Source organism: Oncorhynchus masou, unplaced genomic scaffold, assembly GCF_036934945.1.
Source record: "Oncorhynchus masou masou isolate Uvic2021 unplaced genomic scaffold, UVic_Omas_1.1 unplaced_scaffold_1441, whole genome shotgun sequence".
Taxonomy (NCBI): domain Eukaryota; kingdom Metazoa; phylum Chordata; class Actinopteri; order Salmoniformes; family Salmonidae; genus Oncorhynchus; species Oncorhynchus masou.
The window spans coordinates 105,549-127,444 of record NW_027004379.1 but is presented as its reverse complement, the minus strand read 5'-3'; the positions used below and the strand labels follow the sequence as shown (position 1 = coordinate 127,444).

General features: G+C 48.3%; 1 protein-coding gene across 1 annotated transcript in view; it reads left to right on the top strand.

The window, feature by feature from the left end:
• Positions 1-21,896, top strand: part of LOC135530857 (thioredoxin domain-containing protein 11-like) — a 44,054-nt gene that overhangs the window by 13,829 nt on the left and 8,329 nt on the right. Inside the window, 8 exon segments of the mRNA XM_064959029.1 lie at positions 2,189-2,318; positions 3,001-3,094; positions 3,744-3,856; positions 10,146-10,349; positions 10,593-11,409; positions 17,425-17,579; positions 18,262-18,374; positions 18,839-18,919. Coding sequence (XP_064815101.1) covers positions 2,189-2,318; positions 3,001-3,094; positions 3,744-3,856; positions 10,146-10,349; positions 10,593-11,409; positions 17,425-17,579; positions 18,262-18,374; positions 18,839-18,919 — 1,707 coding nt within the window.

Below are 21,896 nucleotides of genomic sequence, written 5' to 3'. Positions count from 1 at the left end.
ATAGTCTAGTTGCTCTATATCTATACCCTGTCATCTACCTGTTTTTGTGCAGTGAAAGGAGATATAGTCCAGTTGCTCTATATCTATACCCTATCTCCTTTACCTCTTGTAGAACAGGTGGATGACAGGGTATAGATATAGAGCAACTAGACTATATCTCCTTTTCCTCTTGTAGAACAGGGATGACAGGGTATAGATATAGAGCAACTAGACTATATCTCATTTAACTCCGCTAGAATAGGTGGATGACAGGGTATAGATATAAAACTAAACTATATCTCACGTAACTTCGCTAGTTGCTCTACATCTATACCCTGTCATCTACCTGTTCTCGTGTAGTTAAATGAGATAGTCTAGTTGCCCTATATCTATACCCTATCTCATTTAACTACACGAGAACAGGTAGATGACAGGGTATAGATGTAGAGCAACTAGCGAAGTTACGTGAGATATAGTTTAGTTTTATATCTATACCCTGTCATCCACCTATTCTAGCGGAGTTAAATGAGATATAGTCTAGTTGCTCTATATCTATACCCTGTCATCCACCTGTTCTAGATGAGAATCTAGTCTATTCATTTTCTGTCTCGAGGGAGAATCTCCCCCTGTCTGGTTCTAAATGGGTCCTCCTACTCTGACATGTTGTATTCCCCCCTGTCTGGTTCTAAATGGGTCCTCCTACTCTGACATGTTGTATCCCCCCTGTCTGGTTCTAAATGGGTCCTCCTACTCTGTCATGTTGTATCCCCCCTGTCTGGTTCTAAATGGGTCCTCCTACTCTGACATGTTGTCCCCCCCCCTGTCTGGTTCTCAATGGGTCCTCCTACTCTGACATGTTGTATCCCCCCCCCCTGTCTGGTTCTAAATGGGTCCTCCTACTCTGACATGTTGTATCCCCCCCCCCCTGTCTGGTTCTAAATGGGTCCTCCTACTCTGACATGTTGTATTCCCCCTGTCTGGTTCTAAATGGGTCCTCCTACTCTGACATGTTGTATCCCCCCTGTCTGGTTCTAAATGGGTCCTCCTACTCTGTCATGTTGTATCCCCCTGTCTGGTTCTAAATGGGTCCTCCTACTCTGACATGTTGTTCCCCCCCTGTCTGGTTCTAAATGGGTCCTCCTACTCTGACATGTTGTATCCCCCCCCCTGTCTGGTTCTAAATGGGTCCTCCTACTCTGACATGTTGTATTCCCCCCCCCCCCCCCCCGTCTGGTTCTAAATGGGTCCTCCTACTCTGACATGTTGTATTCCCCCCCCTCTGTCTGGTTCTAAATGGGTCCTCCTACTCTGACATGTTGTATCCCCCCCCTGTCTGGTTCTCAATGGGTCCTCCTACTCTGACATGTTGTATTCCCCCCCCTCTGTCTGGTTCTAAATGGGTCCTCCTACTCTGACATGTTGTATCCCCCCCCTGTCTGGTTCTAAATGGGTCCTCCTACTCTGACATGTTGTATTCCCCCCCCTCTGTCTGGTTCTAAATGGGTCCTCCTACTCTGACATGTTGTATCCCCCCCCTCTGTCTGGTTCTAAATGGGTCCTCCTACTCTGACATGTTGTATTCCCCCCCCTGTCTGGTTCTCAATGGGTCCTCCTACTCTGACATGTTGTATTCCCCCCCCTGTCTGGTTCTAAATGGGTCCTCCTACTCTGACATGTTGTATTCCCCCCCGTCTGGTTCTAAATGGGTCCTCCTACTCTGACATGTTGTATCCGTCTCCCCCTGTCTGGTTCTAAATGGGTCCTCCTACTCTGACATGTTGTATCCCCCCGTCTGGTTCTAAATGGGTCCTCCTACTCTGACATGTTGTATTCCCCCCCCCCGTCTGGTTCTAAATGGGTCCTCCTACTCTGACATGTTGTATCTGTCTCCCCCTGTCTGGTTCTAAATGGGTCCTCCTACTCTGACATGTTGTATCCCCCCCTGTCTGGTTCTAAATGGGTCCTCCTACTCTGACATGTTGTATCCCCCCCTGTCTGGTTCTAAATGGGTCCTCCTACTCTGACATGTTGTATCCGTCTCCCCCTGTCTGGTTCTAAATGGGTCCTCCTACTCTGACATGTTGTATCCCCCCCCGTCTGGTTCTAAATGGGTCCTCCTACTCTGACATGTTGTATTCCCCCCCCCGTCTGGTTCTAAATGGGTCCTCCTACTCTGACATGTTGTATCCCCCCCTGTCTGGTTCTGGAGGTTTGGCCCTATAGAGTACAAGGGTCCGCTCCTGGCTTCCTATGTAGAGAGGTTTATCCTGCGAGTCATCACCCCACTGACCTACCTACCATCACGAGCCACACTACAAGACTTCCTGTCTTATCATGAGGTATGGGGGGAGATAAGGGGATAAGAATGGGGGGGTGGGGGCTGAAGGGAATAAGAATACAGGCAGAGAAACAAAGAGATGAGAGGAAGTGAGTGATATGCTTTGGGTGTTATTTTCTGTTGAAAGACAAGAGTTCTATGTGACAATATCTCAAATGGTACCCTGTTCTCTTTATCGTGCCCTACAGGGCTATGGTTCAACAGTAGGACACCTATATATAGGGAACCGGGTGCCATTTGGGAGTGGTCCACGAGGTGTGGCGTACCTGTGGGTCAGGTGTCGTGTACGATATGGTGGAGGGTGTTATGTTGTCGAGGAGCTGTTTAGCCAGTTTCTTGTTTAATCCTTTCTGTAGTGCCTCTGTCTGTCACAACAGAGAGCCTGGTTTGTTTTGCTAGCAGGGTTTTAGCCTGTAGATATCACCTAGATAAAAGTGAGTCTTTCTGACATGGCTGACTGCTTCTATTGTTCTATGACCTGTGATGTCACAGTACCTTTCCCATAATGCCCAGGTTGAACAGAAATCCTGTTGGGAGGATTCACAGAATCAGGAGGGAATAAACAGGAAATCCAGAATCCTCTAACCAAGGTTTCTGGAAAACCTTTGAATTTTGAGGAAGCTACCGGATTTTTGCAACCCAAGTCACGTGTTTCATGTCTGTTCTCCTCTCCTGCCTCCCAGCCGGGGGTGGTGGGTTATTTCCAGTTCAACTCTTCTCCTCAGCCTCCCGGCTACATCACATACCTCTCCTCAGCTCTGCAGGCCTTGAAGAGAGGTAAGCTAACCGCTACATGCTAACTCCTTAAAGCCCTGAAGAGAGGTAAGCTAACCGCTACATGCTAACTCCTTAAAGCCCTGAAGAGAGGTAAGCTAACTGCTACATGCTAACTTCCTAAAGCCCTGAAGAGATGTAAGCTAACCTCTACATGCTCACTTCCTAACTCCTTAAAGCCCTGAAGAGAGGTAAGCTAACTGCTACATGCTAACTTCCTAAAGCCCTGAAGAGAGGTAAGCTAACCGCTACATGCTAACTTCCTAAAGCCCTGAAGAGAGGTAAGCTAACCGCTACATGCTAACTCCCTAAAGCCCTGAAGAGAGGTAAGCTAACCGCTACATGCTAACTGGCTAACTCCCTAAAGCCCTGAAGAGAGTTAAGCGAAACATTAACACCCATGTTGTTGATGGGAGATGGATAAATGTAAGTCCTCTAATCCAGTGTCATTGATAACCGCTACATGCTGGGTTTTTTGCCACCGGAGTAGAATGTCATAGCCACTGAAATAGAATGAATAGACCAGACTTGGAAGCTCTGCCCAATACATAGCAAGGCCTGTTCTACTCTGTTCTACTCATTCTAGTTCTGTGACTATAGAAATGAGAATTGAAAGATGAATGAAAGTGTGTGTTGCTCTTCCCTGCCTCAGACTTCCGTGGTGCGGTGCGTTTCGGGGTGGTGACCAGTAGACAGGTGGCAGAGTCCATCTCAGTCAGAGATGACCAGACCGTCTACCTGCACCGACACTTCAACTCCTCATTGGTCAGTCGACACACACCCACCCCCCTTGTCTATCGATACTTCAACGACTCATTGGTCAGTCGACACACACCCACCCCCCTTGTCTACTGACACTTCAACTACTCACTGCTCAGTGGTGATGTCATCAGCACGTGACAAACAGACTTGTCAGGGCCCAGAGTCGCATTAGTGGAAACCAATACTTTTTTTTTTTTAAGGGCAGACCTGATTGTAGATCAGGGGACAATTTTAGCTAACCCTAAACCTTTTCTTAACCTAATTATCTTACCCTGCCACGTTAATTATCCTAACCTGCAGTACCTCGTTAATTATCCTAACCTGCAGTACCACATTAATTATCCTAACCTGCCTCGTTAATTATCCTAACCTGCAGTACCACGTTAATTACCCTAACCTGCAGTACCACGTTAATTACCCTAACCTGCAGTACCACGTTAATTACCCTAACCTGCAGTACCACATTAATTATCCTAACCTGCCTCGTTAATTATCCTAACCTGCAGTACCACGTTAATTACCCTAACCTGCAGTACCACATTAATTATCCTAACCTGCCTCGTTAATTATCCTAACCTGCAGTACCACGTTAATTACCCTAACCTGCAGTACCACGTTAATTACCCTAACCTGCCACGTTAATTATCCCAACCTGCAGTACCACGTTAATTACCCTAACCTGCAGTACCACGTTAATTACCCTAACCTGCAGTACCACGTTAATTACCCTAACCTGCAGTACCACGTTAATTACCCTAACCTGCAGTACCACGTTAATTACCCTAACCTGCAGTACCACGTTAATTACCCTAACCTGCAGTACCACGTTAATTATCCTAACCTGCAGTACCACGTTAATTACCCTAACCTGCAGTACCACGTTAATTATCCTAACCTGCAGTACCATGTTAATTATCCTAACCTGCAGTACCACGTTAATTACCCTAACCTGCAGTACCATGTTAATTACCCTAACCTGCAGTACCACGTTAATTACCCTAACCTGCAGTACCACGTTAATTACCCTAACCTGCAGTACCACGTTAATTACCCTAACCTGCCTCGTTAATTATCCTAACCTGCAGTACCTCGTTAATTATCCTAACCTGCAGTACCACGTTAATTATCCTAACCTGCCACGTTAATTACCCTAACCTGCAGTACCATGTTAATTACCCTAACCTGCAGTACCACGTTAATTACCCTAACCTGCAGTACCACGTTAATTACCCTAACCTGCAGTACCACGTTAATTATCCTAACCTGCAGTACCACGTTAATTACCCTAACCTGCAGTACCACGTTAATTATCCTAACCTGCAGTACCACGTTAATTACCCTAACCTGCAGTACCACGTTAATTATCCTAACCTGCAGTACCACGTTAATTACCCTAACCTGCAGTACCACGTTAATTATCCTAACCTGCAGTACCACGTTAATTACCCTAACCTGCAGTACCACGTTAATTACCTAACCTGCAGTACCACGTTAATTATCCTAACCTGCAGTACCACGTTAATTACCCTAACCTGCAGTACCACGTTAATTAGCCTAACCTGCAGTACCACGTTAATTACCCCAACCTGCCACGTTAATTACCCTAACCTGCAGTACCACGTTAATTACCCTAACCTGCAGTACCACGTTAATTATCCTAACCTGCAGTACCTCATTAATTACCCTAACCTGCCACGTTAATTATCCTAACCTGCAGTACCACGTTAATTATCCTAACCTGCAGTACCACGTTAATTACCCTAACCTGCAGTACCTCATTAATTACCCTAACCTGCAGTACCACGTTAATTATCCTAACCTGCAGTACCTCATTAATTACCCTAACCTGCCACGTTAATTATCCTAACCTGCAGTACCACGTTAATTATCCTAACCTGCAGTACCACGTTAATTACCCTAACCTGCAGTACCACGTTAATTACCCTAACCTGCCACGTTAATTATCCTAACCTGCAGTACCACGTTAATTATCCTAACCTGCAGTACCACGTTAATTATCCTAACCTGCCACGTTAATTACCCTAACCTGCAGTACCACGTTAATTACCCTAACCTGCAGTACCACGTTAATTATCCTAACCTGCAGTACCACGTTAATTATCCTACCCTGCCACGTTAATTATCCTAACCTGCAGTACCACGTTAATTATCCTAACCTGCAGTACCACGTTAATTACCCTAACCTGCAGTACCACGTTAATTACCCTAACCTGCAGTACCACGTTAATTACCCTAACCTGCAGGACCATGTTAATTATCCTAACCTGCCACGTTAATTATCCTAACCTGCAGTACCACGTTAATTATCCTAACCTGCAGTACCACGTTAATTATCCTAACCTGCCACGTTAATTATCCTAACCTGCAGTACCACGTTAATTATCCTAACCTGCAGTACCACGTTAATTATCCTAACCTGCAGTACCACGTTAATTATCCTAACCTGCAGTACCACGTTAATTATCCTAACCTGCAGTACCACGTTAATTACCCTAACCTGCAGTACCACGCAATTACCCTAACCTGCAGTACCACGTTAATTACCCTAACCTGCAGTACCACGTTAATTACCCTAACCTGCAGTACCACGTTAATTATCCTAACCTGCCTCGTTAATTATCCTAACCTGCAGTACCACGTTAATTATCCTAACCTGCAGTACCACGTTAATTATCCTAACCTGCAGTACCACGTTAATTACCCTAACCTGCAGTACCACGTTAATTACCCTAACCTGCAGTACCACGTTAATTACCCTGACCTGCAGTACCACGTTAATTATCCTAACCTGCCTCGTTAATTATCCTAACCTGCAGTACCACGTTAATTACCCTAACCTGCAGTACCACGTTAATTATCCTAACCTGCAGTACCACGCTAATTACCCTAACCTGCAGTACCACGTTAATTACCCTAACCTGCAGTACCACGCGAATTACCCTAACCTGCAGTACCACGTTAATTACCCTAACCTGCAGTACCACGTTAATTACCCTAACCTGCAGTACCACGTTAATTACCCTAACCTGCAGTACCACGTTAATTACCCTAACCTGCAGTGCCAATGTTAATTATCCTAACCTGCAGTACCACGTTAATTATCCTAACCTGCAGTACCACGTTAATTACCCTAACCTGCAGTACCACGTTAATTACCCTAACCTGCAGTACCACGTTAATTACCCTAACCTGCAGTACCACGTTAATTACCCTAACCTGCAGTACCACGTTAATTACCCTAACCTGCAGTACCACGTTAATTATCCTAATCTGCAGTACCACGTTAATTATCCTAACCTGCAGTACCACGTTAATTATCCTAACCTGCAGTACCACGCAATTCCCCTAACCTGCAGTACCACGCTAATTATCCTAACCTGCAACGTTAATTACCCTAACCTGCAGTACCACGTTAATTACCCTAACCTGCAGTACCACGTTAATTATCCTAACCTGCAGTACCACGTTAATTACCCTAACCTGCAGTACCACGTTAATTACCCTAACCTGCAGTACCACGTTAATTACCCTAACCTGCAGTACCACGTTAATTACCCTAACCTGCAGTACCACGTTAATTACCCTAACCTGCAGTACCACGTTAATTATCCTAACCTGCAGTACCACGTTAATTATCCTAACCTGCAGTACCACGTTAATTACCCTAACCTGCAGTACCACGTTAATTACCCTAACCTGCAGTACCACGTTAATTACCCTAACCTGCAGTACCACGTTAATTACCCTAACCTGCAGTACCACGTTAATTATCCTAACCTGCCACGTTAATTATCCCAACCTGCAGTACCACGTTAATTATCCTAACCTGCAGTACCACGTTAATTATCCTAACCTGCAGTACCACGTTAATTATCCTAACCTGCCACGTTAATTATCCTAACCTGCCACGTTAATTATCCTAACCTGCCACGTTAATTATCCCAACCTGCAGTACCACGTTAATTATCCTAACCTGCAGTACCACGTTAATTACCCTAACCTGCAGTACCACGTTAATTACCCTAACCTGCAGTACCACGTTAATTATCCTAACCTGCAGTACCACGTTAATTATCCTAACCTGCAGTACCACGCTAATTATCCTAACCTGCAGTACCACGTTAATTACCCTAACCTGCAGTACCACGCTTACCCTAACCTGCAGTACCACGTTAATTACCCTAACCTGCAGTACCACGTTAATTTTCCTAACCTGCAGTACCATGTTAATTATCCTAACCTGCAGTACCACGTAATTATCCTAACCTGCAGTACCATGTTAATTACCCTAACCTGCAGTACCACGTTAATTACCCTAACCTGCAGTACCACGTTAATTACCCTAACCTGCAGTACCACGTTAATTACCCTAACCTGCAGTACCACGTTAATTATCCTAACCTGCAGTACCACGTTAATTATCCTAACCTGCAGTACCACGTTAATTATCCTAACCTGCCACGTTAATTATCCTAACCTGCAGTACCACGTTAATTACCCTAACCTGCAGTACCACGTTAATTACCCTAACCTGCAGTACCACGTTAATTACCCTAACCTGCAGTACCACGTTAATTATCCTAACCTGCAGTACCATGTTAATTATCCTAACCTGCCACGTTAATTACCCTAACCTGCAGTACCACGTTAATTATCCTAACCTGCAGTACCACGTTAATTATCCTAACCTGCAGTACCACGTTAATTACCCTAACCTGCAGTACCACGTTAATTACCCTAACCTGCAGTACCTCGTTAATTACCCTAACCTGCAGTACCACGTTAATTACCCTAACCTGCAGTACCACGTTAATTATCCTAACCTGCAGTACCACGTTAATTATCCTAACCTGCAGTACCACGTTAATTATCCTAACCTGCAGTACCGTTAATTACCCTAACCTGCAGTACCACGTTAATTATCCTAACCTGCAGTACCTCGTTAATTACCCTAACCTGCAGTACCATGTTAATTATCCTAACCTGCAGTACCACGTTAATTATCCTAACCTGCAGTACCACGTTAATTATCCTAACCTGCAGTACCACGTTAATTATCCTAACCTGCAGTACCATGTTAATTATCCTAACCTGCAGTACCACGTTAATTATCCTAACCTGCAGTACCACGTTAATTACCCTAACCTGCAGTACCATGTTAATTATCCTAACCTGCAGTACCACGTTAATTATCCTAACCTGCAGTACCACGTTAATTATCCTAACCTGCAGTACCACGTTAATTATCCTAACCTGCAGTACCACGTTAATTATCCTAACCTGCAGTACCACGTTAATTATCCTAACCTGCAACGTTAATTACCCTAACCTGCAGTACCACGTTAATTACCCTAACCTGCAGTACCACGTTAATTATCCTAACCTGCAGTACCACGTTAATTACCCTAACCTGCAGTACCACGTTAATTACCCTAACCTGCAGTACCACGTTAATTATCCTAACCTGCAGTACCACGTTAATTACCCTAACCTGCAGTACCACGTTAATTATCCTAACCTGCAGTACCACGTTAATTACCTAACCTGCAGTACCACGTTAATTATCCTAACCTGCAGTACCACGTTAATTACCCTAACCTGCAGTACCACGTTAATTATCCTAACCTGCAGTACCACGTTAATTATCCTAATCTGCCACGTTAATTATCCTAACCTGCCACGTTAATTATCCTAACCTGCAGTACCACGTTAATTATCCTAACCTGCCACGTTAATTATCCTAACCTGCAGTACCACGTTAATTATCCTAACCTGCAGTACCACGTTAATTATCCTAATCTGCCACGTTAATTATCCTAACCTGCCACGTTAATTATCCTAACCTGCAGTACCACGTTAATTATCCTAACCTGCAGTACCACGTTAATTATCCTAACCTGCCACGTTAATTATCCTAACCTGCCACGTTAATTATCCTAACCTGCAGTACCACGTTAATTATCCTAACCTGCAGTACCACGTTAATTATCCTAACCTGCCACGTTAATTATCCTAACCTGCCACGTTAATTATCCTACCCTGCTGGGAAAAGTCACTCCTGCTAGTGAGCACCAGCAGGCCGGCCCTGAGAGTAGTCTTGGTTTCCTCCTGGTCGGGTCAAATATTCAGGAAAAACTCCTGGTACTGTCATTTGTTCCTATGTAGGTTTAGCGTTACCTTTCTGTCTCCCTCTCTCCCCCCTCTATCCCCCGTCTCCCCCCTCTATCCCCCGTCTCCCCCTCTCTCTCCCCCCTCCTCCCTCCCCCCTCAGATTTTCCCTAGTTGGGAGCGTAACTTCACCTCTGAAGGCATCTGTTCCTGGGTCTTTGAGCACCGCGAGACCGTCCTCCAATGGCTGGCGCCGACTGGTGCTAAGTCCCGCCTTCTGGAGCAGGAACTGACCAAAGGCCCTGCCCTCCTGCTCTTCCTGCCCCACAATCCCCTGGGGCCCGGCCCCGACCCGCTGCTGACGCAGGTGAGTCACCACGACAACAACGACGACCCTTACAACAACCACAACTACAATAAAATATAATAAATTTACTACAACATTTAATATTTTGATGTGATGAAGAATTAAACATGGCTCAAGAACATCATTGTGAATTGTTCTATCGAGATGAATGTAGTCAGATGGCTTCAGATCGCTGAAGATGAGAATGTCTAAATCTCTCAATTTTTATATCCACATTAATTGAACTCTTCCACCCCCTTCTAGATTGCAGACGTCGCGGTTCGCTACCATTCCTGTAGCGACTCCCCTCACCACCACCCCTCTGACCACTACTACTACAGTGGACCCTCCCAGCCCTTGTCCCCCCCTCTCTGCTGCCTCTCAGTGGTTCTGCCCAGGCCACACCCCCTCCCAGGCTCCACCTCCAGGGTGTGTGAGCTTTGTCTCAACCAGTCCAATCCGGGTCGCTCTCCCCTCTGCACCTTCCCCTCCCAGACATCAGGTGGTGCTGCCGTGCTCCAGTCCTACATCAGACGATGCTGCCTACCTGTTGCTGCGACGGCGGTTGCCTGTAGAAACATCCTGAGTAGCTACAGCCCGTCGTCAGGTCGCTATAGTGCCTGTTGTAGAACTCTGGGACAGCTAGGGGTTTCCCTGCCCCCACAGCAGGGGCTAGGGCTAGACAACGAGGGGTTAGGGACACTCCCTCCCTCACCATCCTCTTCCCAGGACTCCTCCCCCTCCTCCCAGGACTCCTCCCAGGACTCCTCCCCCTCCTCCCAGGACTCCTCCCCGTCCTCCCAGGACCAGGAAGCAGGCGGGATTAAAGGGTTGAGGTGTCGGACAAATAAGACGCTCAGGTTCTACATCCTGGACTCCGCCCTCCACTGGCCTCTGGCGGTGCGTCTCGGGGCGCTAGGCAACAACGAGATGGGTGGCGGTGGCCTGGGGGAGTTAGGAAGGTTGCTAGGCAACGGGACCGGTGATGGCGCACAGTCGTTTGCGACCATCGTGAACCTGAAGGATGAGGTGCACTACGTTCTGGACCACAGAGGAACCGCTACTGTTACAGAGTCACTGGGTAAGACTGGGGAGTTACTGGGTCAACTAACTGCTGTTACAGAGTCTCTGGGTAAGACTGGGGAGTTACTGGGTCAACTAGCTACTGTTACAGAGTCTCTGGGTAAGACTGGGGAGTTACTGGGTCAACTAGCTACTGTTACAGAGTCTCTGGGTAAGACTGGGGTGTTACTGGGTCAACTAGCTACTGTTACAGAGTCACTGGGGAGTTACTGGGTCAACTAGCTACTGTTACAGAGTCTCTGGGTAAGACTGGGGAGTTACTGGGTCAACTAGCTACTGTTACAGAGTCACTGGGTAAGACTGGGGAGTTACTGGGTCAACTAGCTACTGTTACAGAGTCTCTGGGTAAGACTGGGGAGTTACTGGGTCAACTAGCTACTGTTACAGAGTCTCTGGGTAAGACTGGGGAGTTACTGGGTCAACTAGCTACTGTTACAGAGTCTCTGGGTAAGACTGGGGAGTTACTGGGTCAACTAGCTACTGTTACAGAGTCTCTGGGTAAGACTGGGGAGTTACTGGGTCAACTAGCTACTGTTACAGAGTCTCTGGGTAAGACTGGGGTGTTACTGGGTCAACTAGCTACTGTTACAGAGTCAACTAGCTACTGTTACAGAGTCTCTGGGTAAGACTGGGGAGTTACTGGGTCAACTAGCTACTGTTACAGAGTCTCTGGGTAAGACTGGGGAGTTACTGGGTCAACTAGCTACTGTTACAGAGTCTCTGGGTAAGACTGGGGAGTTACTGGGTCAACTAGCTACTGTTACAGAGTCTCTGGGTAAGACTGGGGAGTTACTGGGTCAACTAGCTACTGTTACAGAGTCTCTGGGTAAGACTGGGGAGTTACTGGGTCAACTAGCTACTGTTACAGAGTCTCTGGGTAAGACTGGGGAGTTACTGGGTCAACTAGCTACTGTTACAGAGTCTCTGGGTAAGACTGGGGAGTTACTGGGTCAACTAGCTACTGTTACAGAGTCTCTGGGTAAGACTGGGGAGTTACTGGGTCAACTAGCTACTGTTACAGAGTCTCTGGGTAAGACTGGGGAGTTACTGGGTCAACTAGCTACTGTTACAGAGTCTCTGGGTAAGACTGGGGAGTTACTGGGTCAACTAGCTACTGTTACAGAGTCTCTGGGTAAGACTGGGGAGACTTACTGGGTCAACTAGCTACTGTTACAGAGTCTCTGGGTAAGACTGGGGAGTTACTGGGTCAACTAGCTACTGTTACAGAGTCTCTGGGTAAGACTGGGGAGTTACTGGGTCAACTAGCTACTGTTACAGAGTCTCTGGGTAAGACTGGGGAGTTACTGGGTCAACTAGCTACTGTTACAGAGTCTCTGGGTAAGACTGGGGAGTTACTGGGTCAACTAGCTACTGTTACAGAGTCTCTGGGTAAGACTGGGGAGTTACTGGGTCAACTAGCTACTGTTACAGAGTCTCTGGGTAAGACTGGGGAGTTACTGGGTCAACTAGCTACTGTTACAGAGTCTCTGGGTAAGACTGGGGAGTTACTGGGTCAACTAGCTACTGTTACAGAGTCTCTGGGTAAGACTGGGGAGTTACTGGGTCAACTAGCTACTCTCTGTTACAGAGTCTCTCTGGGTAAGACTGGGGAGTTACTGGGTCAACTAGCTACTGTTACAGAGTCTCTGGGTAAGACTGGGGAGTTACTGGGTCAACTAGCTACTGTTACAGAGTCTCTGGGTAAGACTGGGGAGTTACTGGGTCAACTAGCGACTGTTACAGAGTCTCTGGGTAAGACTGGGGAGATATTGGGTCAACTAGCGACTGTTACAGAGTCTGACTGGGGAGTTACTGGGTCAACTAGCTACTGTTACAGAGTCTCTGGGTAAGACTGGGGAGTTACTGGGTCAACTAGCTACTGTTACAGAGTCTCTGGGTAAGACTGGGGAGTTACTGGGTCAACTAGCTACTGTTACAGAGTCTCTGGGTAAGACTGGGGAGTTACTGGGTCAACTAGCTACTGTTACAGTGTCTCTGGGTAAGACTAGTTACTGGGTCAACTAGCGGTTACAGAGTCTCTGGGGAGCTAAGACTGGGGAGTTACTGGGTCAACTAGCTACTGTTACAGAGTCTCTGGGTAAGACTGGGGAGTTACTGGGTCAACTAGCTACTGTTACAGAGTCTCTGGGTAAGACTGGGGAGCTACTGGGTCAACTAGCTACTGTTACAGAGTCTCTGGGTAAGACTGGGGAGTTATTGGGTCAACTAGCTACTGTTAGAGTCTCTGGGTAAGACTGGGGAGTTACTGGGTCAACTAGCTACTGTTACAGAGTCTGGGTAAGACTGGTGAGTTACTGGGTCAACTAGCTACTGTTACAGAGTCTGGGTAAGACTGGTGAGTTACTGGGTCAACTAGCTACTGTTACAGAGTCTGGGTAAGACTGGTGAGTTACTGGGTCAACTAGCTACTGTTACAGAGTCTCTGGGTAAGACTGGGGAGTTACTGGGTCAACTAGCTACTGTTACAGAGTCTCTGGGTAAGACTGGGGAGTTACTGGGTCAACTAGCTACTGTTACAGAGTCTCTGGGTAAGACTGGGGAGTTACTGGGTCAACTAGCTACTGTTACAGAGTCTCTGGGTAAGACTGGGGAGTTACTGGGTCAACTAGCGACTGTTACAGAGTCTCTGGGTAAGACTGGGGAGTTACTGGGTCAACTAGCTACTGTTACAGAGTCTCTGGGTAAGACTGGGGAGTTACTGGGTCAACTAGCTACTGTTAGAGTCTCTGGGTAAGACTGGGGAGTTACTGGGTCAACTAGCTACTGTTACAGAGTGTCTGGGTAAGTCTGGGGAGTTACTGGGTCAACTAGCGACTGTTACAGAGTCTCTGGGTAAGACTGGGGAGTTACTGGGTCAACTAGCTACTGTTACAGAGTCTCTTGGGAGTTACTGGGTCAACTAACTGCTGTTACAGAGTCTCTGGGTAAGACTGGGGAGTTACTGGGTCAACTAGCTACTGTTACAGAGTCTCTGGGTAAGACTGGGGAGTTACTGGGTCAACTAGCTACTGTTACAGAGTCTCTGGGTAAGACTGGGGATCTACTGGGTCAACTAGCTACTGTTACAGAGTCTCTGGGTAAGACTGGGGAGTTACTGGATCAACTAGATACTGTTACAGAGTCTCTGGGGAGTTACTGGGTCAACTAGCTACTGTTACAGAGTCTCTGGGTAAGACTGGGGAGTTACTGGGTCAACTAGCTACTGTTAGAGTCTCTGGGGAGTTACTGGGTCAACTAGCTACTGTTACAGAGTCTCTGGGTAAGACTGGGGAGCTACTGGGTCAACTAGCTACTGTTACAGAGTCTCTGGGTAAGACTGGGGAGCTACTGGGTCAACTAGCTACTGTTACAGAGTCTCTGGGTAAGACTGGGGAGTTACTGGGTCAACTAGCTACTGTTACAGAGTCTCTGGGTAAGACTGGGGAGTTACTGGGTCAACTAGCTACTGTTACAGAGTCTCTGGGTAAGACTGGGGAGTTACTGGGTCAACTAGCTACTGTTACAGAGTCTCTGGGTAAGACTGGGGAGTTACTGGGTCAACTAGCGACTGTTACAGAGTCTCTGGGTAAGACTGGGGAGTTACTGGGTCAACTAGCTACTGTTACAGAGTCTCTGGGGAGTTACTGGGTCAACTAACTGCTGTTACAGAGTCTCTGGGTAAGACTGGGGAGTTACTGGGTCAACTAGCTACTGTTACAGAGTCTCTGGGTAAGACTGGGGATCTACTGGGTCAACTAGCTACTGAGTTACAGAGTCTACTCAGAGTCTCGGGTAAGACTGGGGAGTTACTGGGTCAACTAGCTACTGTTACAGAGTCTCTGGGTAAGACTGGGGATCTACTGGGTCAACTAGCTATTGTTACAGAGTCTCTGGGTAAGACTGGGGAGTTACTGGATCAACTAGATACTGTTACAGAGTCTCTGGGGAGTTACTGGGTCAACTAGCTACTGTTACAGAGTCTCTGGGTAAGACTGGGGAGCTACTGGGTCAACTAGCTACTGTTACAGAGTCTCTGGGTAAGACTGGGGAGCTACTGGGTCAACTAGCTACTGTTACAGAGTCTCTGGGTAAGACTGGGAGCTACTGGGTCAACTAGCTACTGTTACAGAGTCTCTGGGTAAGACTGGGGAGTTATTGGGTCAACTAGCTACTGTTACAGAGTCTCTGGGTAAGACTGGGGAGTTACTGGGTCAACTAGCTACTGTTACAGAGTCTCTGGGTAAGACTGGGGAGTTACTGGGTCAACTAGCTACTGTTACAGAGTCTCTGGGTAAGACTGGGGAGTTACTGGGTCAACTAGCTACTGTTACAGAGTCTCTGGGTAAGACTGGGGAGTTACTGGGTCAACTAACTGCTGTTACAGAGTCTCTGGGTAAGACTGGGGAGTTACTGGGTAAACTAACTACTGTTACAGAGTCTCTGGGTAAGACTGGTGAGTTACTGGGTCAACTAGCTACTGTTACAGAGTCTCTGGGTAAGACTGGGGAGCTACTGGGTCAACTAGCTACTGTTACAGAGTCTCTGGGTAAGACTGGGGAGCTACTGGGTCAACTAGCTACTGTTACAGAGTCTCTGGGTAAGACTGGGGAGTTACTGGGTCAACTAACTACTGTTACGGAGTCTCTGGGTAAGACTGGTGAGTTACTGGGTCAACTAGCTACTGTTACAGAGTCTCTGGGTAAGACTGGGGAGTTACTGGGTCAACTAGCTACTGTTACAGAGTCTCTGGGTAAGACTGGGGAGTTACTGGGTCAACTAGCTACTGTTACAGAGTCTCTGGGGAGTTACTGGGTCAACTAGCTACTGTTACAGAGTCTCTGGGTAAGACTGGGGAGTTACTGGGTCAACTAGCTACTGTTACAGAGTCTCTGGGGAGTTACTGGGTCAACTAGCTACTGTTACAGAGTCTCTGGGGAGCTACTGGGTCAACTAGCTACTGTTACAGAGTGTCTGGGTCAACTAGCTACTGTTACAGAGTCTCTGGGTAAGACTGGGGAGTTACTGGGTCAACTAGCTACTGTTACAGAGTCTCTGGGTAAGACTGGGGAGTTACTGGGTCAACTAGCTACTGTTACAGAGTCTCTGGGTAAGACTGGGGAGTTACTGGGTCAACTAGCTACTGTTACAGAGTCTCTGGGTAAGACTGGGGAGTTACTGGGTCAACTAGCTACTGTTACAGAGTCTCTGGGTAAGACTGGGGAGTTACTGGGTCAACTAGCTACTGTTACAGAGTCTCTGGGTAAGACTGGGGAGTTACTGGGTCAACTAGCTACTGTTACAGAGTCTCTGGGTAAGACTGGGGAGTTACTGGGTCAACTAGCTACTGTTACAGAGTGTCTGGGTAAGACTGGGGAGTTACTGGGTCAACTAGCTACTGTTACAGAGTCTCTGGGTAAGACTGGGGAGTTACTGGGTCAACTAGCTACTGTTACAGAGTCTCTGGGTAAGACTGGGGAGTTACTGGGTCAACTACCTACTGTTACAGAGTCTCTGGGTAAGACTGGGGAGTTACTGGGTCAACTAGCTACTGTTACAGAGTCACTGTCTACTTGGAAACAGACCTGGGTTTAAATACCATTTGAAATCATTTAAAATTCTGCAGCTGTGCTTGATTGGGGCGGCAGGGTAGCCTAGTGGTTAGAGCGTTGGACTAGTAACCGGAAGGTTGTGAGTTCAAACCCCCGAGCTGACAAGGTACAAATCTGTCGTTCTGCCCCTGAACAGGCAGTTAACCCACTGTTCCCAGGCCGTCATTGAAAATAAGAATGTGTTCTTAACTGACTTGCCTGGTTAAATAAAGGTAAAATGAAAAATTGAGCTTGCCTGGCTTAATGGACCAATACAAAGTCCTGAAGCGGCTAACCCCACCCATCTGGCACTCCAGGCAGGCTAAAGCAAAGTGTTTGGAAGATTTGTAATAGTAGTTGAACCCAGGTCAGGTCGAGGGAAAGTAGACCGCTTTACCCATGTGTGTGTCATCTTGCCCCTCCAGAGTTGTTCATCAGGAACTTTAGCGCCTCCCACAGCCCACTGCAGAGACGCCTGGTGGGGAGGAGAGAGGAGGAGGAGGAGAGGCCCCAGAAGAGACCCCTCATCTCAGAGCTGACCACCACCTCTTTCCTTACTGCTGTCATGGATCCTCACAGGGTGGGTGAGAGAGAGGAGGCATCCAGGGAGATGGAGTAGAAAGGAGAGAGGAATGAGGGAGGAGCAGGGAGGGAGGTGAGAGAGGAGTAGGAGAGGCCCCAGAAGAGACCCCTCATCTCAGAGCTGACCACCACCTCTTTCCTTAGTGCTGTCATGGATCCTCACAGGGTGGGTGAGAGAGGAGGCATCCAGGGAGATGGAGTAGAAAGGAGAGAGGAATGAGGGGAGAGGGAGGAGCAGGGAGGGAGGTGAGAGAGGAGGAGGAGAGGCCCCAGAAGAGACCCCTCATCTCAGAGCTGACCACCACCTCTTTCCTTAGTGCTGTCATGGATCCTCACAGGTGAGGGAGTAGAAAGGAGAGAGAAAGGGGAGAGGGAGGAGGGAGGAGCAGGGAGGGAGGAGAGAGAGGAGGCAGCCAGGGAGAAGGAGTAGAAGGGAGGAGTGGAGAGGGAGGGAGAGAGAGAGGAGGAGCAGGAGAGGGAGGGGTGGTCCTCACCTCCACCTCACACTGATTTAACATTATAATAACTGTGTGGTTTGATTTGACAGACCTTTAAAGACACGTCCTAGTTGTTCAGTTCAGACTGGTTTCTGGTTTCTAGGATGGACAGGGGTTATGGCTATAAAACGTCTTTTCTTGATGAATGTGAAACATGACTCTTTGACGTGTTGTGTTCTCCAGGATGTGGTGCTGTTCTACTACAGTCAGTGGTGTGGCTACTGCTCCGTTCTAAACCACGTCATCATCCAGCTGGCTAGAATGTTCCGTGGAAACAGCACCGTCACCATCGCCAGGTAGGGCTGACTGGCTGGCAGCTTGGGTGGCTGGCTGGTTGGCTGGCTGACTGGTTGGCTGACTGGCTGGCTGGCTGACTGACTGGCTGGCTGACTGGCTCGCTGGCTGACTGGTTGGCTGACTGGCTGACTGGTTGGCTGACTGACTGACTGACTGACTGGTTGGCTGGCTGGTTGACTGGCTGGCTGGTTGGCTGGCTGACTGGCTGACTGGCTGGCTGGCTGGCTGGCTGGCTGACTGACTGACTGGCTGACTGGTTGATTGACTGGCTGGTTGACTGGCTTGCTGACTGACTGGCTGGCTGGCTGACTGGCTGGTTGGGGGGGGTTGTTTCTATTTTGTGACGTAGTGCTGAATTGGGTTGAATTGTATTACGCTTTTTTACATTCCATTGATATTCAACTGTTTCCAGTTAAACTTCCTGTAGTAACAGGATGTGACGTCATACTGTCTCTGTGTGTAGGGTGAACGTGGCGCGTAACGACCTGCCGTGGGAGTTCATGGTGGATCACTTCCCCTCTGTCCTCCTCTTCCCCAGACACAGGTAAGACAGAACACACACCTGTCCTCCTCTTCCTCAGACACAGGTAAGACAGAACACACACCTGTCCTCCTCTTCCCCAGACACAGGTAAGACAGAACGCACACCTGTCCTCTTCATCAGACACAGGTAAGACAGGACACACACCTGTCCTCCTCTTCCCCAGACACAGGTAAGACAGAACACACACCTGTCCTCCTCTTCCCCAGACACAGGTAAGACAGAACACACACCTGTCCTCCTCTTCCCCAGACACAGGTAAGACAGAACACACACCTGTCCTCCTCTTCCCCAGACACAGGTAAGACAGAACACACACCTGTCCTCCTCTTCCCCAGACACAGGTAAGACAGAACACACACCTGTCCTCCTCTTCTCCAGACACAGGTAAGACAGAACACATACCTGTCCTCCTCTTCCCCAGACACAGGTAAGACAGAACACACACCTGTCCTCCTCTTCCCCAGGTAAGACAGAACACACACCTGTCCTCCTCTTCTCCAGACACATGTAAGACAGAACACACACCTGTCCTCCTCTTCCTCAGACACAGGTAAGACAGAACACACACACCTGTCCTCCTCTTCCCCAGACACAGGTAAGACAGAACACACACCTGTCCTCCTCTTCCCCAGGTAAGACAGAACACACACCTGTCCTCCTCTTCCCCAGACACAGGTAAGACAGAACACACACCTGTCCTCCTCTTCCTCAGACACAGGTAAGACAGAACACACACACCTGTCCTCCTCTTCCCCAGACACAGGTAAGACGGAACACACACCTGTCCTCCTCTTCCCCAGACACAGGTAAGACAGAACACACACCTGTCCTCCTCTTCCTCAGACACAGGTAAGACAGAACACACACCTGTCCTCCTCTTCCCCGGACACAGGTAAGACAGAACACACACCTGTCCTCCTCTTCCTCAGACACAGGTAAGACAGAACACACACCTGTCCTCCTCTTCCCCGGACACAGGTAAGACAGAACACACACCTGTCCTCCTCTTCTCCAGACACAGGTAAGACAGAACACACACCTGTCCTCCTCTTCCCCAGACACAGGTAAGACAGAACACACACCTGTCCTCCTCTTCCCCAGACACAGGTAAGACAGAACACACACCTGTCCTCCTCTTCCCCAGACACAGGTAAGACAGAACACACACACCTGTCCTCCTCTTCTCCAGACACAGGTAAGACAGAACACACACCTGTCCTCCTCTTCCTCAGACACAGGTAAGACAGAACACACACCTGTCCTCCTCTTCCCCAGACACAGGTAAGACAGAACACACACCTGTCCTCCTCTTCCTCAGACACAGGTAAGACAGAACACACACCTGTCCTCCTCTTCCCCAGACACAGGTAAGACAGAACACATACCTGTCCTCCTCTTCCTCAGACACAGGTAAGACAGGACACACACCTGTCCTCCTCTTCTCCAGACACAGGTAAGACAGAACACATACCTGTCCTCCTCTTCCTCAGACACAGGTAAGACAGAACACACACCTGTCCTCCTCTTCTCCAGACACAGGTAAGACAGAACACACACCTGTCCTCCTCTTCCCCAGACACAGGTAAGACAGAACACACACCTGTCCTCCTCTTCCCCAGACACAGGTAAGACAGAACACACACCTGTCCTCCTCTTCTCCAGACACAGGTAAGACAGAACACATACCTGTCCTCCTCTTCCTCAGACACAGGTAAGACAGAACACACACCTGTCCTCCTCTTCTCCAGACACAGGTAAGACAGAACACACACCTGTCCTCCTCTTCCCCAGACACAGGTAAGACAGAACACACACCTGTCCTCCTCTTCTCCAGACACAGGTAAGACAGAACACATACCTGTCCTCCTCTTCCCCAGACACAGGTAAGACAGAACACACACCTGTCCTCCTCTTCCCCAGACACAGGTAAGACAGAACACACACCTGTCCTCCTCTTCTCCAGACACAGGTAAGACAGAACACACACCTGTCCTCCTCTTCCCCAGACACAGGTAAGACAGAACACACACCTGTCCTCCTCTTCCCCAGACACAGGTAAGACAGAACACACACCTGTCCTCCTCTTCCCCAGACACAGGTAAGACAGAACACACACCTGTCCTCCTCTTCTCCAGACACAGGTAAGACAGAACACACACCTGTCCTCCTCTTCTCCAGACACAGGTAAGACAGAACACATACCTGTCCTCCTCTTCCTCAGACACAGGTAAGACAGAACACACACCTGTCCTCCTCTTCCCCAGGTAAGACAGAACACACACCTGTCCTCCTCTTCTCCAGACACATGTAAGACAGAACACACACCTGTCCTCCTCTTCCTCAGACACAGGTAAGACAGAACACACACACCTGTCCTCCTCTTCCCCAGACACAGGTAAGACAGAACACACACCTGTCCTCCTCTTCCCCAGGTAAGACAGAACACACACCTGTCCTCCTCTTCCCCAGACACAGGTAAGACAGAACACACACCTGTCCTCCTCTTCCTCAGACACAGGTAAGACAGAACACACACACCTGTCCTCCTCTTCCCCAGACACAGGTAAGACGGAACACACACCTGTCCTCCTCTTCCCCAGACACAGGTAAGACAGAACACACACCTGTCCTCCTCTTCCTCAGACACAGGTAAGACAGAACACACACACCTGTCCTCCTCTTCCCCAGACACAGGTAAGACAGAACACACACCTGTCCTCCTCTTCCCCAGACACAGGTAAGACAGAACACACACCTGTCCTCCTCTTCCCCAGACACAGGTAAGACAGAACACACACCTGTCCTCCTCTTCCCCAGACACAGGTAAGACAGAACACACACCTGTCCTCCTCTTCCCCAGACACAGGTAAGACAACACACACACCTGTCCTCCTCTTCCCCAGACACAGGTAAGACAACACACACACCTGTCCTCCTCTTCCCCAGACACAGGTAAGACAACACACACACCTGTCCT